Source organism: Staurois parvus, unplaced genomic scaffold (assembly GCF_062004578.1).
Source record: "Staurois parvus isolate SC_StPar_1 unplaced genomic scaffold, SC_StPar_1.0 ptg000232l, whole genome shotgun sequence".
In the NCBI taxonomy this organism is placed as follows: Eukaryota; Metazoa; Chordata; class Amphibia; order Anura; family Ranidae; genus Staurois; species Staurois parvus.
The window spans coordinates 9,286,192-9,304,492 of NW_028318028.1; the positions used below are offsets into that span (position 1 = coordinate 9,286,192).

Below are 18,301 nucleotides of genomic sequence, written 5' to 3' on the forward strand. Positions count from 1 at the left end.
ATTGTTTTCAGTGATCAAAAGAGCCCTGACACACAATGCCATCCATGAGTTAAACTGAAAAACAAAATATTTAATCTTTGTGACACTTAAATAGAATTTGCATAATAATTTGGAACAGGGTGTAGTTGTTTAGCTCCCTTTTAAATCATAATGATAATAGAAATCACCCAAATGGCTCTGATCAAAATTTTACATGCCCTGGAATGTTTGGCCTTGGCACAGACACACAAGGTGACACACCGGTTAAAATGGCAATTAAAGGTTAATTTCCCACATCTGTGGCTTTTTAACTTGCAATTAATGTCTGTGTATAAACAGTCAATAAGTTTGTTAGCTCTCTCACGTGGATGCACTGAGCAGGCTAGAGACTGAGCCATGGGGGAGCAGAAAGGAACCGTCAAAAGACCTGCAAAACAAGGTAATGGGAACTTAATGTAGAAAGGATATAAAAAGATATCCAAAGCCTTGAATATGCCAGTCAGTAATCTTCAATCACTATTAAATTCTGGGATCTCTTGATTCCAAACCAAGGTCAGGTAGACCAAGAAAGATTGCAGCCACAACTGCCGGAAGCAATGTTCAGGATACAAAGAAAAACACACAGATAACCTCAGGAGAAATACAGGCAGCATTGGAAAAAGTTGTTTCAAGGAGCACAATACAAAAAATGAGCCGCTTGGTCGAGTTACTAGAAGGAAGTATGCCAATGCCACAAAAAAAACAAAATTACTACCGGTATATTCCAAACAACACCTTGACATGCCTCACAGCTTCTGGCACACTGTAATCTGGAGTGACAAACCAAAATAGAGCTTTATGGAGAGGGGTCAACAAGGCCTATAGCAAGAAGAATACTATCCCCCCACTGTGAAGAAGGGTGGTGGCTCACTGATGCTTTGGAGGTTTGTGAGCCCTAAAGGCACGGGGAATCTTGTGAAAATTGATGGCAAGATGAATGCAGAATGTTATCAGAAAATACTGGCAAACAATTAGCATTCTTCTGCATGAAAGATGTGCATGGGATTTTCCAGCACAACAATGACCCTAAGTACAAGGCCAAGTTGACCCTCCAGTGGTTACAGCAGAAAAAAGGTAAAGGTTCTGGAGTTGCCATCACAGTCTCCTGACCTTAATATCATCAAGTCACTCTGGGGAGATCTCAAACGTGAAGCTCATGTGAGACAACCAAAGACTTTGCATGACCTGGAAGCATTTTGCAAATACAAATGGCCAGATATACCATCAGCACAAATTTGCAACCTCACAGACAACGATTACAAAAGACTGCACACTGTCATTGATGCTAAATGGAGCAATACACAGTAGTAAAAACCAAGGGTATGCAGTGTCAGCACCTGTGGCAGTGAACTCTTAATCCACAGCTTGGGGTTCCCCAGGGCGCGGAGTCTAAGCCCCAGCCCGCTTGTTCACCAGAGCCCCTGATAGTGGGGATGGACTTGCAGCAGGCTGGGACCAGGTCGCGGCCCCCAGGTACACCCAGCTGAGGTAGAAGAGACCGCTAGCAGGAGCAGAGTACAATGGGAGTAGACTCAGGAGATCCAGTAGGCTAGCCGAGGTCAGGACAGGCGGAAGATAGGCAATGTCAGGAACGAAGCTGAGGTCGGTACACGGATAGACAATATAGGAGGAATGTCAGGGACAAGCCGGGGTCAGTACACAGATATACTAGACCGGATACTCAGAGGACCACAGGGGAGCTCAGACAACAAACATTGCTCAGGCAAAGTGAGACAGACTGAGCATATCTTAAATAGACAGGCCAGCTAGGAGGCGGGCCAGGAAGTGATGAAAGGGAAACACATAAAACCCAGGGAATAGCAGACGACGCCCATAGGTGAGCACAGAGAAACACACATGTGAAAGAACAGCAAGGAGGTAAGACAAACAAACAAGAGGCTGCAGGCTAACTTGTGACAGTAACCCCCCTCTTACGAGGTCTCCCCACTTTTTTAGGGCCAGGCTTAAGGGGAAACTTCCGATGAAAAAATTCCATCAGGCGGGGAGCAGAACATCAGCAGAAGGAATCCAACACCTCTCCTCAGGACCATATCCCTTCCAGTCAATAAGATACAAAAGCTTCCCTCTGATGAACTTAGAATCCAAGATTTGCTTGACTTCATACTGATCCGAAGTACTCGCTATTGGGGAAGAATGACGATGAGGACGGGAAAACCTGTTAATAATATAGGGTCTCAGAAGAGAGACATGGAAAACATTAGGGATTCTCAGATGTGAAGGGAGGCGCAGTCTGAAAGCAACAGGATTGGCCTGGCGGAGAATGGTAAATGGACCAATGAAACGAGGAGCAAATTTCATAGAGGGTACTCGTAGACGGATATTCTTGGTAGAGAGCCAAGCCTTGACACCAGGGAGGAATTTGGGACTTACGGCGGTGATGACGATCTGCAGCCGTTTTGTACTTGGAAGCTGCCAGATGTAAATTCTTGGAAACCTCTGCCCAGATGGAATTGAAGGATCGTTGTATATCTGCAGCCGTGGGAACCGTAGAAAAGATAGGAACAGGAAATGGCACCGAAGGATGATGACCATACACCGTGAAAAAGGGGGACTCACCAGTACTGGCACTGGCATGGTTATTAAGGGCAAACTCAGCCCATGGTAGAAGGTCTACCCAATCATCCTGATGGGCCAAAATGAAGGCACGAATATAGCGTTCCACGTTTTGGTTGACTCTTTCAGTTTGGCCATTAGACTGCGGATGGAAGGATGACGAGAAATCCAACTCGACTCCGAAGGATGTGACTAGAGCCCTCCAGATGTGAGCAGTAAATTGAACCCCTCTATCTGAAACAATGTGAGAGGGCATACCGTGAAGACGGAAAATCTCCTTAATGAAGGTGGAGGCCAACGTAACGGCCGAAGGAAGTCCCGGAAGTGGAGTAAGGTGGCACATTTTAGAAAACCTGTCCACAGCCACCCAGATAACAGTGGAACAGCAGAAGGGGGTAGTTCAGAAATAAAGTCTATGGAAATGCAACTCCAATGCTCATCTGGAACAGGTAGAGGTAAAAGGAGTCCTGCTGGAGCAGACATGGAGGATTTAGATTGCACACAAATGGCGCAAGCCTGGACATATTCTTTAACATCCTTTCGCAGTGAGGGCCACCAGTAATGACGCTGCAGGAAGGCACAGGTGCGTAGTACCCCAGGATGTCCAGAAAGTTTAGAGTCGTGTGCCCATTTGAGTAGCTTTGGACGAAGGGCGGGGACCACAAAGGTCTTTCCGGGTGGGATGCGTTTAGGCTGAAGATGAGTGGTGGCTAGGATCCGATTAGCAGAAATGATAGGTTCTGATTCAATATGACATTCAGAATCAGCACTGTCAAATGATCTAGACAAAAGGAATCCGCACGGGCATTTTTGGAACCGGGCCGAAAGGTAATGTCAAAATTAAATCTGGCAAAGAAAAGAGCCCATCGTGCTTTTCTGGGATTCAAACGCCGGGCGGACTGGAGATACTGGAGGTTCTTCTGATCAGTGTAAACCAAAATGCGATGTGGGGATCCCTCCAGCAGATGTCGCCATTCCTGCAGTGCCAGCTTTATCGCCAGCAATTCCCGATCACCGATCGTGTAATTCTTTTCAGCATCCGAAAATTTCTTAGAGAAGAAGGCACAAGGATGGAGTTTACCATCATGCATTTGGAGCAGGACGGCCCCCACTCCCAAAGAAGAAGCGTCTACCTCCAAGAAAAAAGGATGAAAAATGTCTGAACGTATGAGAATCGATGCGGAGAGAAAAGTGGATTTTAGTCTGTGGAATGCGTCGACTGCCTCGGAAGGCCAGGTTCTGGCGTTGGAACCCTTTTGAGTCAAAGAAGTGATTGGGGCCAGCAGCGAAGAATAGTTAGGAATGAACTGGCGATAGAAGTTAGTGAACCCCAAGAAACGCTGAGTGGCTTTCAACCCAGAGGGCTGAGGCCAATTGGAAATGGCTTGGAGTTTGGCAGGATCCATAAGCAGCCCTTTATCCGTGACTATGTAGCCTAGAAAAGGAACCTGGGTTTGTTCGAAGAGACACTTCAACTTAGCATACAGGCGATCAGAAAAAATGTCAATAACGAAGTTCTGGAAGACGGCTGGAGCATTACACAAGCCAAAGGGCATCACAAGATATTTAAAATGCCCGTCTCTGGTATTGAAAGCTGTCTTCCACTCATCACCCTCACGGATCCTAACCAGATTGTATGATCCACGGAGATCTAGCTTAGTGAAAATTCGAGCATCTCGGAGTCTGTCAAAGAGTTCAGAAATCAGAGGTAAGGGGTACCGATTCTTAACAGTGATAGCATTGAGACCTCTATAATCAATGTAGGGTCGTAGTGAACCATCTTTTTTCTACACAAAGAAGAAGCCAGCCCCAGCAGGAGAATTGGACTTACGGATAAAACCTTTCTGCAGATTCTCCTGGACGTATTTGGACATGGCTTGAGTCTCAGGAATGGTGAGAGGGTAAACTTTACCTCGTGGTGGAGAAGACCCAGGTTGTAAGTCAATAGCACAGTCATAGGGACGGTGAGGCGGCAGGGAGTCAGCAGCTTTCTTGCAAAAGACATCTTGGAAGACCCGATAGTGCGGACTGAGTATTGGAGAGGTGATGACCTCCGCCACGGGTACACACCTAGGAGGACTCACTTTAGGAAGACAAGTCTGATGGCATTGTGAGCCCCACGACAATACTTAGCCAGAGTTCCAGTCAAGATAGGGTGAATGTCTCTGCAACCACGGAAGTCCCAGAATGATGGGACTTGAAGACTTAGGAAGGACCAGAAAGGTAATTTCCTCATGATGAAGAACGCCCACATGCATGGTTATGCTGATAGTTCGAAAGCGTAGAGGTCCTAAAGCCAAAAACTCAACTGCAGATACGGATAGGGGCATCATCAAGGGAACAAGAGGAATGCCCAATTCAGCAGCCAAGAATTGTTCGATGTAATTCCCAGCTGCCCCAGAGTCCACATAAGCCGAAACCTGGTATGAGTTCAGAGCCCAATGGATGGAGACAGGCATAACAATTCGAGGGAAGGAAGCGGAGTTCAGGTTCTGGTCTAGATCGACTCCCTCAAAGTGACCTAGACCCGGGAGTTTCCCGGTCAGACTGAACAAGACTTAATAGCATGACCCTTAGCCCCACAGTAAAGGCATAGACCAAGTCTTAGGCGATGCAATCGCTCCTGTGGAGTGAGGCGTGTACGGCCTAGCTGCATTGGTTCCTCGGAAGTCGGCCCAGCTGCAGAGGTAGGTGGTACAAGGAATTTTTGGGAAACAGGAACAAACAAACCCACTTGGGAGTGACGTGGACCAGACTTTTCCAGATCTCGTTCCTGGAAGCGGACATCAATTTGGATGCGAAGAGCAATCAACTCATCCAGGACGGTGGGTATGTTTCTTCCAGCTAATTCATCCTTAACCCGGTCCGCTAAACCCTGCCAAAAGGTTGCAGAAAGGTCCTCATCATTCCAAGCAAGTTCTGAAGCCAAGGTGCGAAACCGGACTGCATACTGACCAACCGTCATGCTACCTTGGCGTAGCCGAAGAAGGGCTCCCGCAGCAGATGAAGTCCTGCCGGGCACATTGAACGTTTTCCGGAAAGCTTGCTGGAAGGCTGGGAGACTGGAGATAGTGTGGTCTTGATGCTCCCACAGTGGCGAGGCCCAAGCCAGTGCTTCACCTGAAAGGAGGGAGATCATGTATGCCACCTTGGAACGATCGGTAGGGAAATGATCGGCTGCTAGCTCAAAATGAATCGAGCACTGATTGATGAAGCCTTGACAGGCCTTGGGATCACCAGAAAAGTGAGGTGGTGGAGGCAGCTGGAGTTTCAAAGGATGGGGTTCCACAGGGGGAAAAGCGGAAGGTGGAACAGCAGGAGCCGGAGCAGGGCCTGAAACCGAAGATGAGGAAGTGGACCCCGCCTGTAGCTGATCCAACCGGGAGAAGAGTTCCTGCAGATAATGCATAATCTGTTCTTGATAGGCCTGCTGGACATCGACTCTTTGCACCTGAAGTTGTTCTAGGAGAGGCTGCGGTGTCTCAGAGGAGCTCATGGCCTGAGCAAACTGTCAGCACCTGTGGTAGTGAGCTCTTAATCCACAGCTTGGGGTTCCCCAGGGCGCGGAGTCTAAGCCCCAGCCCGCTTGTTCACCAGAGCCCCTGATGGTGGGCATGGACTTGCAGCAGGCTGGGACCAGGTCGCGGCCCCAGGTACACCCAGCTGAGGTAGAAGAGACCGCTAGCAGGAGCAGAGTACGATGGGATTAGACTCAGGAGATCCAGTAGGCTAGCCGAGGTCAGGACAGGCGGAAGATAGGCAATGTCAGGAACGAAGCTGAGGTCGGTACACGGATAGACAATATAGGAGGAATGTCAGGGACAAGCCGGGGTCAGTACACAGATATACTAGAGCGGATACTCAGAGGACCACAGGGGAGCTCAGACAACAACCGTTGCTCAGGCAAAGTGAGACAGACTGAGCATGTCTTAAATAGACAGGCCAGCTAGGAGGCGGGCCAGGAAGTGATGAAAGGGAAGCACATAAAATCCAGGGAATAGCAGATGACGCCCTCAGGTGAGCACAGAGAAACACACATGTGAAGGAACAGCAAGGAGGTAAGACAAACAAACAAGAGGCTGCAGGCTAACTTGTGACATGCAGACTTTTGAACGGGGGATCATTTAATATGTTTTTTCTGACATTGTTATGACCTACAGTTGAATATGAATCCCATAAGAAAAAAAAAGTATTTTCTTAAAGTTTGTATAAGCAACACAAAAGGGGGCTAGAGAGAGGGCAGCGCTGTTGTGAATGGATTCTCTTTCTGTGTATGTGTGGTTCCTGTTTGGTACATTTTACTGAATGCCTAATTTCAATGCCAATTACATTACATGGTACATGATTTAACTGCCTTGTTTGGGCTCTGCATAGCCATTCCATGTTATATCTTCATTTGCAATACTGTGGAAAGGCACTACTGAAATGGTTTTCTTTTATTTCTGACTTTTGCAGTTGCAAATGTTTTTTTCTGTAAACAAGAAAAATTTGAATAAACACCTTTAAAAAAAAAAAAGAAATTAAAGATGTGTTTGCCTGCTCACTTATGTGTTCTTTAAAAATGGTACTGTTTTCTACCAATTCTCAAAGGGTATGCACACTTTTGAGCACAACTGTAACAGAAGAAAAATTCAGAGGTCTCTTCTGCAACAAAAGCCTGCCTGCCAGCATGCTTTAATTTTAAATCTATAGTTCCACTCTAAAGTAATCCTTACCCAAGAGAACCATTGCAGCTGCTGTTGCAGACTTATTCTGCAAACCCTAGATACCTGGCTGTCATTCTGACCCCACTGGAGTCAATGCTGTGACCTGAAATAGGTAGGCTGATAAGGATTTTTCACTTTCCTGATCTGTGTACTTATTTTGGGTTAGTGAATTATAAAGTATTTAAGAGGAAAGGATGAAAGGTTTACCTATGAAACTGGATTTGTTTATAATGATGGTTACTATCCTTACCAATGCCTTCATGTCTCCAAGGCAGCATAACAGTTTTAATAGCTGTAACACTCATCACAGTGAAAATATTTATCTACCTGCCCTGTCAAGAACACCAATATGTCTCCGGAAGGTTGCGTAACATGAATCTGTAGGACGGACACAACACACGCCTCTAGGTAATCAGCCTCTGGGGCCTGCAGGATAGAGTTACATGTAAAAATCAGCAGCTAGCACTGTTATAACATTTCTACAAACTGACAAAATCAGTACATACATGTACTTACTGTATCAAGTACAACAGAATACTCATGAAAGGTGCAACCAGCTTTAGGACACTACACATAGCTTTCACTTATTGGTTGTTATTTTATCTGTTTCAGTTATTTGAATATTTAAGGCTTTCTTATAACCAGACATGCATAAAAAAAAAAAAGAAACAATCATGCAATTGGGTCATGACCAGGGATAACATTACATTATTTTAAAGAAAAGTGCCCATCAATTGGCAAATGTCTTTATGGAAATCTTTAATGTTTGCTTAGAGCAGGAGGTAGTGCCTTCTTGCCCTAAAACATTTGTTATTGTCCCAGTTACTCAGAAATCTAGTAGTTCTCATCTCAGGAACGATTGTCCTGTTGCCATGACATACACCCATTATAATGAAATGTTTTGAAAAGGTAATTTTAAATCACATTAAACAGTGTATTCCGTCAGGGCTGGATAGCTACTAATTTGCCTTTAGAGCTAATCAGTCCACAGAAGATGCTATTGCCTTATTCTTACATTAGATAAAAACAGCTACAGTGCCTTGAAAAAGTATTCATACCCCTTGAAATTTTCCACATTTTGTCGTGTTACAACTGAAAACGTAAATGTATTTTATTGGGATTTTATGTGATAGACCAACACAAAGTGGCACATAATTTTGAAGTGGAAGGAAAATGAGAAATGGTTTTCAAAATTTTTTTACAAATAAATATCTGAAAAGTGTGGTGTGCATTTGTATTCAGCCCCCCTGAGTCCATACTTTGTAGAACCACCTTTCACTGCAATTACAGCTGCAAGTTTTTTTGGGGATGTCTCTACCAGCATTGTACATCTAGAGAGGAACATTTTTGCCCATTCTTCTTTGCAAAATAGCTCAAGCTCTGCCAGATTAGCTGGAGAGCGTCTGTGAACAGCAATTTTCAAGTCTTGCCACAGATTCTCAATAGTATTTAGGTCTGGACTTTAGTTGGGCCATTCTAACACATGAATATGCTTTGATCTAAACCAATCCATTGTAGCTCTGGCTGTATGTTTAGGGTCGTTGTCCTACTGGAAGGTGAACCTCCGCCCCAGTCTAAAGTCTTTTTCAGCCTCTAACAGGTTTTCTTCTAAGATTGCCCTGTATTTCGCTCCATCCATCTTCCCATCAACTCTGACCAGCTTCCCTGTCCCTACTGAAGAAGAGCATCCCCACAACATGATGCTGCCACCACCATGTTTCACAGTGGGGTTGGTGTGTTCAGGGTGATGTGCAGTGTTAGTTTTCCGCCACACATAGCGTTTTGCTTTTAGGCCAAAAAGTTCAATTTTGGTCTCATCTGGCCAGAGCACCTTCCTCCACATGTTTGCTGTGTCCCCCACATGGCTTCTCACATACTGTGAAGAAGACTTCTTATGGATTTCTTTCTTCTTACCACTCTTCCATAAAGGCCAGATTTGTTGAGTGCACGACTAATAGTTGTCCTGTGGACAGATTCTACCACCTGAGCTGTGGATTTCTGCAGTTCCTCCAGAGTTACCATGGGCCTTTTCGCTGCTTCTCTGATTATTGCTCTCCTTGCCCGTCCTGTCAGTTTAGGTGGATGGCCATGTCTTGGTAGGTTTGCAGTTGTGCCATACTCTTTCCATTTTCAGATGATGGATTGAACAGCGCTCTGTGAGATGTTCAAAGCTTGGGATTTTTTTTATAACCTAAGCTTGCTTTAAACTTCTCCACAACTTTATCCCTGACTCATCTTGTGTATTCCTTGGTCTTTATGATGCTGCTTGTTCACTTATGTTCTCTAACAAACCTCTGAGGGCTTCACAGAACAGCTGTATTTATGCTGAGATTAAATTACACACAGGTGGACTCTATTTACCAATTAGGTGACTTCTGAAGGCAATTGGTTCCACTAGATTTTAGTTAGGGGTAGCAGAGTAAAGGTGGCTGAATACAAATGCACACCACACTTTTAAGATATTTGTAGAAAATGTTGAAAACCATTTATCATTTTCCTTCCACTTCAGAATTACGTGCCACTTTGTGTTGGTCTGTCACATAAAATCCCAATAAAATACATTTACCTTTTTGGTTGTAACATGACAAAATGTGGAAAATTTCAAGGGGTATGAATACTTTTTCAAGGCACTGTATGTTCATATGCTTTTTATTGATTTAAGCTCAGCATTTAATTCAATCTTATCGATGAAACTTGTTGCTATGAGGGGCATTCAAGTCAAACCGGGACTTTTAATTTTACAGGTATAAAAAGGGATGCTATCATGAAGGTACTACATGCAGTCGTAAGTGGTGTGTCCTAATATTGATAGGCGCCGCACATGCCATGGGCTAGTCCAGAGACCGTTAATCAAGATGGCAAACAACAGTGTTAGTGCGTGCATGGAATAGAATGTTGTGATGAAGTTTCTTGTGAACAAAGGTGTAACACCCGTAGCGACCTACAAAAGACTTCAAGCACAGTACAGTTATGAGACACTCAGCCGCAGTAAGACATTGGAATTGTGTAAAAGTTTAAAAAATTGAGGTATGTCCATCAGTGGCGATCTCGGCCATGGTGGTTCCCAGCACACAGTAGTCATTCCTGTGAACGTTCAGTGTGTGGAACGCCTGATTTTGGATAATTGATGCATAACCTGTCCTGAAATTGCACAAAAGATGAATCTTTCTGTGGGAACGGTGAACACAATGATGACAAAGTGAAACAGGCTGACCTAGAATGGCTCAGGCGTACTGACAAATCTTTCTATGCCAAAGCTTTCCAGGGATTAGTTGAACGCTGGGATAAGTGCATAAAAGGTAGCACGGGAGTATGTTGAAAAATAAATGCAGTTTCCACTCTTTGAAATTTGTTCTTTTAATTGGCCCTATCCTCCCCATTGCTCAATCCTCACCTGTATCATAACAAGGTTAGTACACTGTTTGGCAATTAGTGTTTACTAATCGATATCGGAGTGATCTCCACTCTGGCTAGCTCCAATACAATGGAAATATGCATAAACATCTTTCTTAATAATTTACTTTTTATCTTTCCCCTTTCCCTTTAGGTTTTATATATGCTGTTTAGCAACCATTGTGGCCGAGCGGATATTTTTGAGGCCTTTATATATTTATCTACATTTATCACTTTCAGTGAATATTCTCTAGTGGCCTTTTGGGCTTTAAAATCGATGTTCACATCAATCTTACAGCCGATATCTTTGGAAGGTTAGCATAACACAATTTGTGACCTCTATTATATTGCTATTTGGATTGGGGAAGGGATATATAGCTATTTTATGATCTATATACCTCTTTTAGATTTTGAGAACAACCCCTTTATAGGGACTGTCAAGTGGCGTTTCATCCTCATGGGATCCCCCTGCTGACTTGCTTGACATGTGGTTGCTCCATGCGGGATCTTCATCTATCCCGACACACTTTCTGCTCTGTAATCAATACCTCAAGGTATTTTTGAATTTATATAATTCACAAACAATTCTATACCATGTGACATTATGTTATATGTATATTCAATCCTTTTCTCTATGTAGTAACTCCTGAAGAAGCGATACTGTCGCGAAACATGTTAAGTAACTACAGAGTAACCATCATGTGATTACCCATATCGACATTCGATTTATGTATTTTGATATCTTTACCGGGATACGGTACATTTGTGTCAATTTTAATAATAATATTTGAAGAGTTTTGTAATCAGCATAGAATACTCTACCCCCCCCCCCCCCCCCTTGGTGGTCTTGCATTCGTAGCGGAGTAACATGTATGTAATTGCGATGTAATGGTTTACATTTCTATAATAAATTGATTTCAAAGATATATTTGTTGCAGTGCCTCTAAAGTCCACAATTGGCCCTTTTTTATTTTTTGGATTATTCTATTTAGTATTATGGGACGTGGCACACAGGAGCCTATTATATGCCCTTACAGTTGGTCACTCTGTATGGGGTATTTATCCATGTTGATCTTTTAATTATATAAAAACTCAAAAGTCCCGGTTTGACATGAACGACCCTGGTAAATTAAATTTGCTGGGGTTACGTCCAACCCTTTGTAACTGGATTTTGGATTTCCTAGCTAATAGGCAGCAGAGGGTAACGGTTGACTGTTGCTACTCACTGACGCTGTCTTAGTACAGGGGTGCCACAGGTATGTGTGCTATGCCTTTTTTTGTATTCTTTATATACATATGATTGCGCCTCCAGCTTCAAGGTGAACTCTGTTCTAAAATTTGAATATTGGTGTCATGTTAGTTGGAAGAATGAAGAGTGGTGACGAGGCTGCATTTAGGCAGGATATAGGAAACCTAGTGAGTTAATGAAGGAACAATAATTTAGAGCTAACTGTGGATAAGACAAAAAAAAATAATTGTAGATTTGAGGAAAAGTAGACAGATCACTCATGAACTAGTTGTGACTGATAAGGCAGAGGACGAGAGGGTAAAGGGGTTCTGTTTTTTGGGAACAATTAGGGAAGATCTGTTGTTGACAGGGCACATATCCTGCCTGGTGGGCAAGGCTCATCAGAGATGTACTTCTTGAGGAAGATGGGTAGGGCAGGCTTTACCAAGCGTGTTCTCCTAAGCTTCTATAAGGCTGTCATTGAGAGTGTGCGGATTTATCACATCTCTCTGTGGCAAGGGATGTGCTCAGTCCATGACAGAAATGCCTTAGAGGGAAATAAAAACAGAGCAGAAGATTAAAGGGGCGTACTTACTGATTATGAACTGAAGAGCTATTAAAATCCTAAAAAGGATAGCTCCCATTCTGTGAATGCTTTGTTTACAGTGCTACTTTCTGGCACATGATTTAGGAGTATTTCCTCTCCTACCACCAGACTTCAGAACAAGTTCCTTTCGTGGTCCATACTGTTTTTGAATGGTAAAGGATTTTTAGGGTTAAATTAAATGTGTAGTATGTATTTATGTCATGTATGTGTTTTTATGAAGATAGTGTTTTATGTGATGTGTTATTGTGAGGGGGCGTGCATCTGCATTTGTTTGATTTTTATTGTAACAGGATATAAAATTTTTCTGATTCAGAATATCCGAAGCACATTTTATTTTAGCTCTAGATCTAGTGTGGAGGGGTTAGAACCTCTTGTGTTTTAATTGTGTGGATAGAGATGCAGCCCCATTTACATTATACATGCATTACCATGTTCTAAGGTAGGGGTCTTCAAACTTTCTAAATGAAGGGCCAGTTACTGTCCTTCAAACTTTAGGAGGGCCAGACTGTGGCCAGTGGGAGTAGAAAATGTCTTGGTGTCAGTGGGAGTTAACCGTGTCCCATTTTTGGTGGCAGTGGGAGGAATAGTACCCCATCGTTGGTGTAAGGTGGAGGAATAGTACCCCATCGTTGGTGTCAGTGGGAGGAATAATGCCTCATCGTTGGTGTCATTGGGAGGAATAGTGCCCCATCGTTGCCGTCAGTGGAGGGGAGGAATAGTGCCCCATCGTTGCCGTCAGTGGGGGGGAGGAATAGTGCCCCATCGTTGCCGTCAGTGGGGGGGAGGAATAGTGCCCCATCGTTGCCGTCAGTGGGGGGGGAGGAATAGTGCCCCATCGTTGCCGTCAGTGGGGGGGGAGGAATAGTGCCCCATCGTTGCCGTCAGTGGGGGGGGGGGGAATAGTGCCCCATCGTTGCCGTCAGTGGGGGGGGGAGGAATAGTGCCCCATCGTTGCCGTCAGTGGGGGGGGAGGAATAGTGCCCCATCGTTGCCGTCAGTGGGGGGGGAGGAATAGTGCCCCATCGTTGCCGTCAGTGGGGGGGGAGGAATAGTGCCCCATCGTTGCCGTCAGTGGGGGGGGAGGAATAGTGCCCCATCGTTGCCGTCAGTGGGGGGGGGGGGAATAGTGCCCCATCGTTGCCGTCAGTGGGGGGGGAGGAATAGTGCCCCATCGTTGCCGTCAGTGGGGGGAGGAATAGTGCCCCATCGTTGCCGTCAGTGGGGGGAGGAATAGTGCCCCATCGTTGCCGTCAGTTGGGGGGGGGGAATAGTGCCCCATCATTGGTGTCAATAGGCAGAACAGTGCCTCATTGTCAGTGGCAGGAACTTTGCCCCACTGTTGCTGCTTATGGCTTAAGGGCCAGATAAAAACAAGCAAAGGACCACAGTTTGGAGACCACTGTTCTAAGGCATGTCATGTTAAGGCAGTCAAGCGCTGTGGGTGCTTTGCATGCTATTATAACAATGCACTGGGGTGCCATTCACAATGAATGGTACCACAGTAAAAAAAACTGTATGTGAACTGCTGCTCGTTACAGTAAAGTGTGTTACCATAATTCACCAATGTGAATAATTTTTTTTAGTCTATTAAGAGTATTAATTTTTTTGCCAGTATACTCTTGCATAAATATTTCTTTGGGAAAATCATTTTGAACATAGGCAAATGCAGTATATTATTTACATAAACAGAATTGTTTATACTTGTGATTTATTCTCTATTTATACAAAATCCCCAACATTCACGTCAAACATGAATGTGTTGGGGATTTTATATAAATAAAATAGAAGCACTATAACTTAAAGTATATACAATATACGTTTTTGTTTGTGTCTCTGCTTTATGTGGTATTTTGACAGCTGTCAAATTTTACAATTGTCACTGGAACAGAAAGAGAGGGAAAACCTTCCAATAGGTAACTGTTTAAGTGGAAACTGTGCCTGACAATAGAAAGATTGAAAGAGTTCCTCCTTCTTTCTGTTGTGTCCTGTGGCAGGGTATCTCCCCAAAAAAAAACAAAGAAAAAAAAAACCACAAAAACACGCACACAAATCTAACCGTAATCCTACAAATTTCTTACTGTTTTTGATTTTGATATTCTTTCAGAAGAGAATCTCTGAAATTCTGCTACTCAGCCACTGCCCTCATGTTTTCCCTCATCATCTAAGCTGCCTACCTTGGTGTAATAGATATCCACAGGGTACCGACGTCCAGGAATGCGGAAAACCGGTGCATCGTCAAAGAAAGAAGAGAAGCGCTCTGTGTTCAGAGTAGCACTGGAGACTAGGACCTTCAGATCTGGTCGGAAACGGGAAATGTCCTTAATGAGGCCAAACAGCACATCTGTGTGTAAGGTCCGCTCGTGGGCTTCATCTATAATTATTACACTGCAAAAAAGTCATATAAAAATTACTTGGATTACAGGAAACATTTCCTGAAAGAATCATGGAGGCTGTCATTCTGCTAATGCTAGCTTGCCTGGCTCTTGCCTCAATATACTGTGCCACTGACATAAGGCCTTCTAGCTTTAATGGGATTAGTTCCAGGTCTTACTCAGAAGTTCCAGGTCAATGATTCATAACATTGTGAAGCAAACGGTCTAGTGTAATGGTTAAGCAAATAGCATCTTCAGAAGGAGCTCAAAAACAGCAGAAGTTGTAATATTTCTAGCGTGCCTTAATCATGATTACCAGGGGAAGAAGAAGGTGAGCAACACTTTCCCTTAGGAGTTTCTTTTGGTATTAGAGAACAGTACATCATACCTGTAACTAGCCAAGTCTGGTTCAGTGAGGAATTCACGCAGCAACATCCCGTCAGTCATATACTTCAATACTGTGCGCTCAGATGTGCAGTCCTCAAACCTAATGCTGTATCCCACCTGGAATGGGGAGGGTAGATAAGGAAAGAATTAAAGAGAATACAAAAATCCAGTGAACCCTACTATAGGCGCTGCCTTTGCTGCACTGAAATCTCAAGCACTATTATCAGCAGTACCCAGTCCCCTCTGTTGACTGCAGAATCCTTCCCCTATGTCATGGAGAGGAGGAGGTGTTTAGTTGTCCAAATTTGGAAGTGAGCTGCCTATGGTGCAAGACTGATCCACAATAAACACAGTAAAGGGAGCGTGCTGACAAGATCACAGGGCAAAAATTCTCATGCAATCACCATATCTAAAAACTGGTAAGCTTTAATAAATTACATTTGTGTTTTTGGGTTTAGATAAACTTTACTAAACTTTATTCACTGCCATCTACACAGGACAATGTTGTGTCTCCAAAAGAATAGTGTCAGAAATAGAAAAGCCAAAAGCAAAAAATGACAACAGCAGAAATAAAACAAACTACAGTTATCATTGATAGCTTTATTACCTCATTGCCCAGTTTAACAGACATCTCCTGTGAAACACGAGCTGCTACACTCATGGCTGCTACTCTTCGAGGTTGTGTGCATCCAACCTTCATTCCGTTACGAGTGTAACCCTATAGAAGATGGAGAAGAAAAATAAAAGCACTAAATATTGTGCAAAGCATTACAGCGAACCTGTGAAAAAACAAAGTGTGAGATGCGGTTGCTGACCGGTTTTTAAAATGGTACCAGCACCATCATCTCGAACCTGGCTTTACTATATAGCAAGGTGCTGACCTAATATATGCAGCCTTTTGTTTTTTTTTAAATATCACTTGCTACATAATTGTTCCAGGTCAGTGACTAAGTAGAGAAACCAGGATTAGGGTGATGGAAGCAAAGCCCACACCATATAAAACCAAGCCCAAAACAGAGCTTCAGTCCTTCATAATTTCCTTAAAAATACACTGATTCATTCAGGGCAAAGTAACAGTGTCTGTAAAAAGTACCCCCTCAACCCAATGATACTGATATTTTCAGCTGTTTCTAACTGCTCTTTCCTCCACTGCCGCTAGCAGCAAAGTACCCAGTGTTGGCTGCTGCAATAGCCTAGGGAAAGTGGTGATGTTACCTCCTCCATCGTGCATCAGTGGTCAGGGGCCTAGCAATTGGCCGCTAAACCCGAGCACATGTTCCACCCTCCAGTGGTGCAAATTTGCTGGAGCGGTAAGTTTCAGTAGGACATGGGGGTGGGGATGGGAATTTTATGGGATCCATAGGCATCAATCTCAGTAATAGCAGATATAATAATAATAGAAGGCAACACAAGGTTCAGCAATTCAGCACTACTACCTTAGAAACATATCAGGCCTAGTCAGTACACTTTAAGGGTTTATTTACACCTGCGTCAATATTGAAAAGTGATCTCCAGTGGATTGCTTTTCATAGAGAAATGCAGATGCCACTGACAGATTTTTAGGAGACAATACAGCAGCCCTCTGGGTGGGTTTTTTGGGAGGTTTATTTGGCAGCAGTTGTGGCGTGGACCCACAACTTGAAGGGGTAGTGTTCAGCTAGATGCAGTACTGGATGATGAATGTGATGGGGGGATGTTTTTGCCAACAAAATGTGTACATCACATCTGGTCTTGCTTTTGCAGCTTGAAGGGGGGGGGGGGCCTCACATCTGAACTAAGCCTTTATATAACCGGTTATAGATCAATTAGTACAGACTCACAATTCATTCTGCACAAAAATAGTATATAATAAGAACAGACTTTGAAGCATGGACACCCACTTCTTCATGCAGATACTGTGGGATCTGGGTTGTCTTGCCGGATCCAGTCTCTCCTTCAATAATGAGCATTTGATGCTCAGAGATGGCTTTGAGGAGATCTTCTCGGTACGGAAAGACAGGAAGGCTGCGGCGCACCTCTTGAATGGACAATTTCTTTTTTTCCAGCTCAGAGAGTACTTTTTCGTTTTCATCTTCCTGACAAGTTAGGAAGAAAAAAAAAAATATGGCTTAACCTAATATTTCAAACAACTCTTCAAATTTGTCCTAAGATGGACACGAAGCCTAAGATTATAAAAGCACAACAGTTTGTGTCGGGACTAGTAAATGTTATGCAATGACATTTTAAAGTAAAGAGATCTAATTGAAGAAAAACATAACTGGACTTTTTCAGTTCCCTATAGACACATACAATAATTTATTCCAAAATATAGATTTTATTACACAAAATCAGGTTAAAAATCACAAATACATTATTGATTTGGCTAGCTCAAGGTCTGGATAAAAGTAAAGTAATATAGAAAATTCTGAAAGTTCTATGGTTTCATTTTAAATAAAATGATCCTTTTAATAAAATGAGGCCTCAAATTCACTCACTAGCAACTTTATTAGGTACTCCTGTTCAATTGCTTGGTAACACAAATTCCTAATCAGCCAATCACATGGCAGCAACTCAATGCATTTAGGAATCTAGACGTGGTGAAGATGACTTGCTGAAGTTCAAACGAAGCATCAGAATGGGGAAGAAAGGGGATTTAAGTGACTTTGAAAGTGGCATGGTTGTCAGTGCCAGACGGGCTGGTCTGAGTACTTCAGAAAGTGCTGATCTACTGGGATTTTCACGCATAACCATCTCTAGGGTTTACAGAGAATGGTCTGAAAAAAAGAAAATATCCAGTGAGCGGCAGTGGTGTGGACAAAATTGCCTTGTTGATGTCAGAGAAGACTGGGCAGAATTGTTGCAGGGACATTCAGATGATAAGGTCAGAATTTGGTGTAAACTACATGAAAGCATGGATCCATTCTGCCTTGTAGCAAGGTGTACCTAACAAGGTGGCCGGTGAGTGTATTTTTAACCTAACATTATACCCTTTCCTACTGATACATGGTTTTGTTTGAATTGGTACTGCAGCCATCCA

General features: G+C 43.5%; 1 protein-coding gene across 1 annotated transcript in view; it reads right to left on the bottom strand.

Annotated features, from left to right (window-relative positions):
• The window catches only part of LOC149460356 (pre-mRNA-splicing factor ATP-dependent RNA helicase DHX16-like), an 81,605-nt gene that overhangs the window by 27,511 nt on the left and 35,793 nt on the right, over positions 1-18,301 (bottom strand). The window contains exons 8-12 of the mRNA XM_089679866.1: positions 17,166-17,360; positions 15,893-16,003; positions 15,287-15,402; positions 14,701-14,911; positions 7,626-7,724 (exon numbers count right to left, since the gene is read on the bottom strand). Of these exons, the coding sequence (XP_089535992.1) occupies positions 7,626-7,724; positions 14,701-14,911; positions 15,287-15,402; positions 15,893-16,003; positions 17,166-17,360 (732 nt within the window). The remainder of the gene's footprint in view (positions 1-7,625; positions 7,725-14,700; positions 14,912-15,286; positions 15,403-15,892; positions 16,004-17,165; positions 17,361-18,301) is intronic.